Source organism: Pyrus communis, chromosome 16, assembly GCF_963583255.1.
Source record: "Pyrus communis chromosome 16, drPyrComm1.1, whole genome shotgun sequence".
Lineage (NCBI taxonomy): Eukaryota > Viridiplantae > Streptophyta > Magnoliopsida > Rosales > Rosaceae > Pyrus > Pyrus communis.
Genome location: NC_084818.1, coordinates 17,947,334 through 17,956,585, shown reverse-complemented (window position 1 = coordinate 17,956,585; position 9,252 = coordinate 17,947,334). Strand labels below are relative to the sequence as shown.

General features: G+C 36.7%; 1 protein-coding gene across 5 annotated transcripts; it reads left to right on the top strand.

Annotated features, from left to right (window-relative positions):
- The first annotated feature begins 394 nt into the window (after positions 1-394).
- Positions 395-5,236, top strand: LOC137720721 (bifunctional 3-dehydroquinate dehydratase/shikimate dehydrogenase, chloroplastic-like). 5 transcript variants are annotated; one of them, XR_011066578.1, is made up of 12 exons: positions 395-571; positions 1,331-1,593; positions 1,963-2,068; positions 2,596-3,161; positions 3,273-3,336; positions 3,475-3,583; positions 3,685-3,828; positions 4,125-4,273; positions 4,364-4,526; positions 4,640-4,684; positions 4,761-4,842; positions 4,942-5,236. XR_011066578.1 is itself a non-coding variant. In XM_068459828.1 (11 exons), exons 1-10 carry the CDS (start codon positions 551-553, stop codon positions 4,681-4,683), a joined length of 1,629 nt encoding a protein of 542 aa, XP_068315929.1. In that variant the 5' UTR covers positions 395-550; the 3' UTR covers position 4,684; positions 4,942-5,236. The 5 variants fall into 5 exon arrangements, 3 of the variants coding, with proteins under 3 accessions (XP_068315929.1, XP_068315927.1, XP_068315928.1); XR_011066577.1 differs by having other exon boundaries at positions 4,640-4,842; XM_068459828.1 differs by lacking the exon at positions 4,761-4,842.
- Positions 5,237-9,252: the final 4,016 nt, after the last annotated feature.

The following is a 9,252-nucleotide window of genomic DNA, read 5'->3' as shown; positions in this document are numbered from 1 at the left end:
GATAATGTTAAGAAGATTAAAAATTCAAATTAAATGTACAAACTAAATTTCATGTTACTAATAAAACATAAAAACGTTAATTAATACTTAAATAATAATTCAATTATCAACAATTACATTATTTAATTTAAAAAATTTGCTCTCCGTAATATTATTCCTGTCTAGTATCATAAGCAGTAGACATGCACACGGCATCAAGAGTAGTGCAATGATTAATTAGACAGAGTCCTTCCCATGAGCAAAACGAGGATAAGGAAACGATCCGACATTCGAACCATGTAATGCCACGTGTCCATTAGACTACCTAAAGAGTAAAGAGTGTTGTGTACAAATCTCCCTCTTAATAACACTGATTAAAAAAATCAATCTCTCTTTTAAAAAGCGTTGTGCAGTGCACTTCCCAACTACGACTATCCATTCTGACACGGACACCCCCATACCGACCTACATACATACTCTCCCTCTCCCTCTCCCTGTCGTCTTACATTTCAGAACAAACATCAACCCTCACGTACCAGGCATTTGGAAGAGGCAGGAGCAGCTCAGAGCAATGCAATCTCATCAAATTACGGTAACACCGACTTGGATCCTCTACTCCTTTCTTATCTTCCAACTTTTTAACTAGAAAAATTTAAAGAGTACATAGTTTTACTCAGCTGCAAATGGAGGAGGAACTATATTTAACTTAACAAAAAGTTTCCTGAATTTTCTTAATTAGCATCCTAACAGATAGAGAAATCAAACGGAAAATGAAGATAAATAGGAATCGTGTTTTGTGTTGTGACTGACGGTTGAACGTATGAATCCCACGTTTTAAAGAAAAAAACAAAAAAACATCACCTTGTTGGTAAAAAATACCCAACTTTCTTCGTGTCGTAGGTAATTGGGCTACTTTTTAAATTGCTAATTGATTTTTATAGTAGAACTTTAACTTCTTTCATAGTATTATAGCAAGTTTTCCTACATGAAGCCCAACGATTACACTTGCTTTGTATCATTCCATTTGTATTGTTCACGTTCTAAACTTAAAAAATCGCCACATGTAAAGTGTGTGTTGAAAATAATCTCACATTGATGGGAAGATAAACTTTGCATATGTTTATAAATAATTGGACTACTCTCCATATTGCTAGTTAGTTTCATTGTGGAATCTCAACTTCCTTCACACGTGATAATTTTTTTTTGAATTTGGATTTTATTAGGATGTTTAAAACTAGGCGGGTTGTTATCTGGGTCTTAAGAATTGCAAGAGTCTATATCTAAAGAGCCTAAGATGGAACTTGGACTTTGTTCACTGACAATCTTCTGTTTTGGTTGAATTTTTTATCAGCTTGATGATTTTTCTTCTTCTGCTGCTGCTGCTGATGGACTGGAAGTGAAAGGTAACGCCATGACGGCGAGGAATTCTACCTTACTTTGTGTTCCGATAATGGCTGAAACTGTCGAACAGATGGTGATCGATATGGGCAAGGCAAAAGCCGTTGGCGCTGACCTTGTGGAGATTCGATTGGATTGTCTGAAGGTTTTCAATCACAATCAAGATCTCAAGCGTCTAGTGAAAGAGTGCCCCTTGCCGACACTGTTCAGTTATAGGTGACACATTGCCTTGCCTTCTAAAAATATTCAACATTTGGACTGCTTGACTGTATCGAATCATCGAATAATGTCACAAGCCCCACTCTCTCCGTTTTAGTTTATGACTTGGTATTTTCTTTCGAGTTTTTTGTTAGCTCGTTTTATTTTTTGACAGTTAAAAAGGTGTAAACGATAAAATCCTACCACGCAAGGAAAACAAAAACATTATCTTTTGACAAAGATTCTTTTCAGCGGAATACTCTGTTTCGGCATTAATTAATTTCTTGAAAGCTTGCTATGTGCTACAATACATACACTTAATCATGATCTCCCCTAAGAATCTCCCCGTCTGGTACTATCAGCTGACAGTGTTATGTACTTTTCTAGGCCAAAATGGGAAGGTGGCCAGTACGATGGTGATGAAAAAACTCGATTGGATGCACTTCGGTTAGTTATGGAGCTCGGAGCTGATTACATTGATGTCGAGCTTCAGGTTGCTCTCTTTCAAATGTACCACTTCAAATCATTTATGTTGTTTGCCATGGTTGGACCATCACTAGTGTAAACATGATGACAATGGCTGCGGAAAATTCTAATAAACCCATTTTTCCATTTGATACTTTCTGTTTATCGGGATGATTTGTACTTTTAAAATGCAGGTGAAAGTAGTTTTAAAATGAGGGTGAAAACACAAACAGATATAGTATATAGGTAAAAACCATCAAAGAGATTCAAAAATTGTTCGTAGTATCTCATGGCTGAAAAAGAGGCTCACTGCTGGTGCTTTGTTCTTGAAAACAACTGGTGTCGGTTTTGTGAACGCTGCTGGTTATAACTCAGCTTGTTCTTTGAAATAGTATTGATGAAGAACGGCTGCACATTCTCCTCCACCTAAAATGTAGATAAGCTATTATTATCAGTTCCATCATCACAAACATACTAGGAAATTCACTTCTTTTCATAAAGATTGTAAAATACATATGAATTGCCTTGTACTAATCTAATTACTTCTTTTTGAAGGTTGCTCGTGAATTCATCAACTCTATAAATGGAAAGAAGCCAGAAAAGTTTAAAGTTATTGTTTCTTCTCACAACTTTCAAGATACCCCATCTGTGGAGGCTCTTGGCAATCTTGTAGCAAGAATACAAGCTACTGGAGCTGACATAGTGAAGATTGCAACCACTTCCTTAGATATAACAGATGTAGCACGCACTTTTCAAATAACCGTTCGTTCTCAAGTTCCGTTGATAGGACTTGTACTGGGTGAGAGGGGTTTGATTTCACGGATACTTTCTGCAAAATTTTGGGGTTATCTTACTTATGGTACGTTGGAGTCGGGAATAGTTTCTGCTCCTACTCAACCTACAATCAAGGATCTATTACATTTATACAATTTCAGACAGATAGGACCTGACACAAAAGTGTTTGGCGTCATTAGCAAACCTGTCAGTCACAGCAAATCACCAAAGTTGTACAATGAAGTATTCAAGTCAGTCGGTTTCAACGGCGTTTATGCACATTTGTTGGTAGACGATATTGAAAATTTTTTCCAGACATACTCATGCATGGATTTTGCTGGATTCAGGTTCAATTTCATGTTGAGTATTTTAGTCTAAATAGTAGAATATCAATATACAGTTTGTTCTTGGACATTTTCCTTCAAGATCACAGCTTCTTGTCTTCAATTCTGACGCAGCGTTGGTATTCCTCACAAGGAAGCCGCCCTGAAGTGCTGTGATGAGGTTGATCCAGTTGCAAAGGTAATCTTCTACTATGATGCTGCAGTTTATTTTGGAGGAATTGGCTGACCTCTTTTAAATCGCGTATTTATCCGCTTTCTTCTTGAATTGTACTACTTGTACTTGATTGACTTGAATCAATCTTGATCGCCATATTAGTCAATCGGAGCTATAAACTGCATTATAAGGAGACCAGCTGATGGGAAGTTATATGGATTCAATACGGACTATGTTGGTGCTATTTCTGCCATTGAGGAAGGACTGAAAGGTTAGGTTTCCTATATATTAGTAGCAGCTAGCTCTACTCTTTCTTCCATGTTTGTGATTGTAAGAACCTTCCTGTAGGTTTACACGCATCTATTTTCACAGGTTCACATAATGGTGGCAGTGTAACTGGTTCACCTTTAGCTGGAAGGCTGTTTGTTGTCATTGGTGCTGGTGGTGCGAGCAAGGCACTTGCTTATGGTGCAAAGCAGAAGGGAGCAAGGATTCTAATTGCCAATCGCACATATGGTTTACTTTTGTCTTTGTTTTTATATTCCATAAAACTATTTGTTTTTTTTTTTTTTTTTATAAATTCCATAAAACTATTCTTCCATTTTGATGGTTTGGACACACTTTTGCTCTAAAATCTACCCTCTAAATGGGATTGCTTCCGATTGCATAATGGGAACGAAGCTTTTTACTTTTGCTTTTAGTTTTCTTCACTTAGGTTATAAATGTATTTTAGAAAGAAAACAGCATTGAAATTAATTATTTGTTCTTGATGTCGCTAACAATTTATTTATATATTTACCGTGTTCATGAAGATCGAGCCAGAGAACTTGCAGACACCGTCGGTGGTGACGCATTATCTCTTGCTGATCTATGTAATATCGCTCCAGAGGACGGCATGATTCTTGCAAACACAACATCTATTGGAATGCAACCGAATGTTGGTGACACACCCATTTCCAAGGTTTGTGTGTTGCTTCTCACATTTGTATTGTTGCGTTATCGATACGAACAGCCTCATATAACAGAATTAAATGGCTTTCCATTTTTGCAGGATGCTCTGAAATTTTATTCACTGGTTTTCGATGCCATTTACACACCAAAAATGACGAGACTGTTGAGGGAAGCAAAAGAATGTGGTGTCACAATTGTGAGTGGGTTGGAGATGTTCATTGGACAGGCATATCAACAGTTTGAGAAGTTCACTGGATTGCCAGGTACAATAATTTACATCAAGGAAAATTTAAAATTCTACCAGCAACATGGTAACATATTTAATCGACTCTTATTATAAAAAAAAATAATAATAAATACAATTTGTCAATTGCAGCTCCTAAGGAACTCTTTAGAAAAGTCATGGAAAATCACTCTTGAGGTTAGTTCGGCTAATTGATTTTTGTTGCCTTACCGAAATATTCGAGTTTCAATTTTCCATTGAGTTTTCTTAATAGGAAACTTAATTTGGACCCAAAATGCAAACGTGCATTGGTTGTGGTCAATATCTCACTATGTGGGGTAGAGCCTTTCAAACATGTATGACTTACTGATTAAACTCAAATCTTTGGTCGTGATTGGTGTTCAGAGTTAGGTGGTGATTTTTGTTTTTCTTTTGGTTTATCCACATGACAAAAGACAATAAGGAGGAAACTCGGCGTTTATTGAAGGTGACTCATAGAAATGCTTTTTTGCTACAAGATCATTAGAGGCAGTTCAGTCTTTTCATCAAGATGTTTTTGTGGTGGTTGTAAGACTTACAAGGTTTATTTCACATGAATGTTATCTTGTTGGTTAGATGCGGGTCCTCCATGATAGAAAAATTGTTTTGTACTCTCGATGAATTTGTTTTTGTGAAATTGTAGTGTTATGTTCGACATGTCTGTTTAATATACATTCATAATCATTTCGTAATAAATATTTATTGCCTTAATTTTATTGAAATAAATATTTATTAGTTTAAGAGGACTTTTTTGTTTTGTTCATTTATTAATTTTTATTTTTGACAAAAATAAATGTATGACTTCAAATTTTTTAGATAATTTAAGAACTAGAAGGTTAAGTGTTTTCAAATTTAATGCCAAGAAATTTAAGTGAAAAAAAAGATGTTTCATGTACACAAAACATATCTCCATGACATGTCATTTGAAGGGAGTAAAACAGTCTACATTAACTAATGAGATGAGGGAGAGCATTGTGCCACTATAAAAATGAGCATTCTCTCTTCTAGTAAAACAGATTTGCAACAATGGGTTCAACAAAAGTTTCAGATCTCCATCAGTCTATCAACAATATCAAACACTTTAAAAGACAGCAGAGTATTTGTTAAATGAGAAAAAAATATATATATCGAATAAAGGTGTACGCATTGCAAAAAATTAAGGACGAGGTTTTGTTCAGCTTAGTTACAAAGAAAATATAAACGACGTTATAAGCATATGTTTTTGGAACAAATGATATTATCTATATTAAGGTGGTGGGGAATGGACTAAGTCTCACAATGGACTAGTAATAATGTGGTTCAAGTTCGCTTTTGACGAAAATCGAACCTAAGACCTCTCACTTACAAGTGAAGAAGAATACTATTAGACCATAATACTAAGTAGCATAAACATATTTCGAAATCAAGAAGTGTGTAACAACTCACTTGCCGAATTAGCTAGCTCCGAAAATGGATGACGTTGAAGCGCATGACTTATGCACGGTCGTCGGAGCAAGTGTTAGGCCCGAATGTGTAGGTGGACGTAGCCGTAGCCACGGAACCTGGGAGCGCAAGTCCAGGCAAAGCGGTTTACTTAAATATTCGAACTCACCTTCGCTTACAAAAATAATGCTTAGAGGTAAACCATATGTTTCCTATTTTGTTTTTTTTTTTTTGAAAAAAAATGAAAAACAAAAGTAAAAAAAAAAATACTAAACGTATTCTAAAAATAGAATTTTTTGTATTATTTTTTTTATTTTTGTTTTTTTGCCAAAGCCTAAAGTATTCTACACCATGAAGGGTATGATTAATCTCCAGTAGGACTCAGAAGGCTAAACGCATATCAGCCCACCTCTGACTACAGTAAAATGGCACGCATCCTCCCAAAGCTTTAAACTAGGAAATTACTTGTGTTATTCACCGAACCCAAGACCAAGAAGCCTACATGACTTGGAATCCTATCACACTTCCACTGGACCACTTGTCGTGGCTAAAATGCCCTTAATCCTTTTTGGGCCTTACTGAGAATTAACCATAAAAGTGACAACATTAGGTAGAATGTATCATACTACAATATTAGGTACAATATATCACTAGTAAGCATTGTATATACTCACCTTTTAATATGGCCCAATAAAAAATAAAAAAAATATCGCATGTTCTTTGTTTTGTAAATCCCAAGAAAAATTAAGAGTACTATCCACATATCTTTTTCTAGATCTCCACAATTCTTATTAATTTTTGTCCTTTAATCATCTTTAATTTATTCGATCCAACGATCGAATATTAGGAGTGTGTAGAAGATAAAAATAGGTTTATAGATATAGTTCTATACGAAATTAAATAACATGTCTATTATTTTTTTAAACAATAAAACATGGGTTAAAATATCATTGCAATAAATAAAAATTGAGCAGTGAGTACCTATTTTTTCATTGCCCTTGTTTATTAAGTAGAAAATTTCTCTTTCTATCTATGTTGAACAAACTTTTGTATCCATCAACATCCGCTTCACAAATGGCAATGAAAATAGACCAACAAGGGCGCACGAACAGGCACTTATGTTTATTGAACTCGCTTAAACTCACGTTCTAGATCGTTAATTTATGGCGATTCAGTACGGTCAAACCAAATCATTTTACCCCTATGAAGGCAAGCTAAGTGATCACGCTGTCACCATGCGACGTTGCATGACATTGACCCCGAGAACAATTGAATTTTTGTCATAGATCAGATATGGGAGAATCTGATGGAGGTATGTTTAGCTTTAGAAGGTATCCAAGAGAGCCCGTAAACCAAAGAACCAACGAGACTCACCGACCTTAAGATGCGAGTGAAGGACCTTCAAACACCTTCTCCCATTAAGGAGCCAATGGTTTAGGCAACGCTTGCCAAGATCCCAATAATAATTGTTGCCTTGAGCCCAGGTGCTCAGTCCCAACGACTTACTCCCGAAATACGACACAAAAAATCCAGAAAGCTTTAAGGTATTTATCTAGTCCGATGCTTTGGGAAAAAACACTCTCCAGAGTCAACTGCATATAGGGGGGAATAAGAGTATCTAGAAAAGACTTGAAACAAAAGAAAAGCAGTGTGCAAGAACCCCCAAATGGTGGCTTCAATCAATAAACCACTGCCCATCAACTCTAACATCTTAATGTTCTTTGATCAAGATTTGGAAGATGTCCACTCTCCCTATGACGACGCCTTCATCGTCAAGGTGCAGATTTCTAACGTCATGGTCAGCCCAGTCTTGGTGGACAATGACATCTGATAAGATAGGTCTTCTTGATAGCATCAACAAAGGAAAAACTACGCTCCACATTGTCAATGGGCCCCTATCTAGCCTCTGAGAATGGTGGAAGTTGGCGGTTCAAGCAAAACCTTACAACCATCTAGTGACCTTCTATGTCTCAACTTCTCACAACATCATTCTTAGTCGGAACTGGCTACATAAGATGAAAGCTTTTACATCAACCTACCACCAACTGCTTTGCTACCCCACTCCAGATGGGGTAAAGGAAATAAAAGGACACCAAGCAGTTGCGCGCTGCTTTGCTGTCAAGAGCATGAACATGATCCAGAAGGAAGAGCGGAGCTCTAACACTTCTATGGATGAATCAGCATAGCAATCCTAGTTTGAGGGTCGATAAACGAGCTTTAAGGATTTTGACCTAGACCATCCCCAAGACGGTAGCATTACGAAGTCAAAAGTCGATAAGGATGTTTTGTATATCATTCTTGATGCTGAAAAAAAGTCGGAGTGCAATGCCAAGATCAAATAAAAACTGACTGATCTAGAGAAATAATTGTTCATTAACTTCTTACTGGCTAACAAAGATGTGTGTGCTTGGTCTGTAGAAGGTATGCCCTGGATTAATCCTTCATGACTTGCATCACCTCCACCTAGATTCAACTGCCAGACCAGTTATCCAGCATCAGCGAAATCACCAAACAGAACGAAACAAGATAATAAAGGCAGAGATCAACAATCTTAAGGACACCAACTTCATCATCGTAGTACACCATCCAGACTGGTTAGCCAACATTGTGCTAGTACAAAAGAAAAATGGAAATTGAAGGGTGTGTGTACACTTCACAGATCTAAACAAGGCATGCTCGAATGATCCATATCCTCTCCTGTAGATTAAACAGGTGGTGGATTCAACTGTAAGGCATGGCATGTTATGCTTCATAGACGCTTATTCCAGATACAATCAGATAAAGATGTACAAGGCGAACATGGAAGCAACCTTCTTTGTTATCGAATGAGGTATGTATTGTACAAAGTTATGCCTTTTGGTCTTAAAAATGCATGGGCAACCTATCAAAGGCTTTTTGTCAATTGAATTTTCAAAGAAAAGTTGGACTACTTGACCCACCTCCATGAGTCGTTTGATTTGCTCCAAAAGTCCAATATGAAATTAAATTCGAAAAAAAATGCACCTTTGGGGTAGCCTCGGGCAAGTTCCAGGGTTACCTGGTCACCAAACATGGAATCGAAGCTAACCCAAATCAAATCAGGGAAATCATGGAGACGAAGTCGCCTATAACCATGAATGAGATACAAAGCTTGACAAGAAGAGTTACTGCCCTCAGCTGATTCCTCTCACGGTTAACTGAGAAGTACAAACCATTTTTTTTGCAGTAAAGAAGAGTAAAGGCCTACTCTAGACAGATGAGTGTGAAAAGTTCTTCATAAAGTTAAAAGAATACTTGTCCAATCTCACACTATTGTCCAAGCCAGT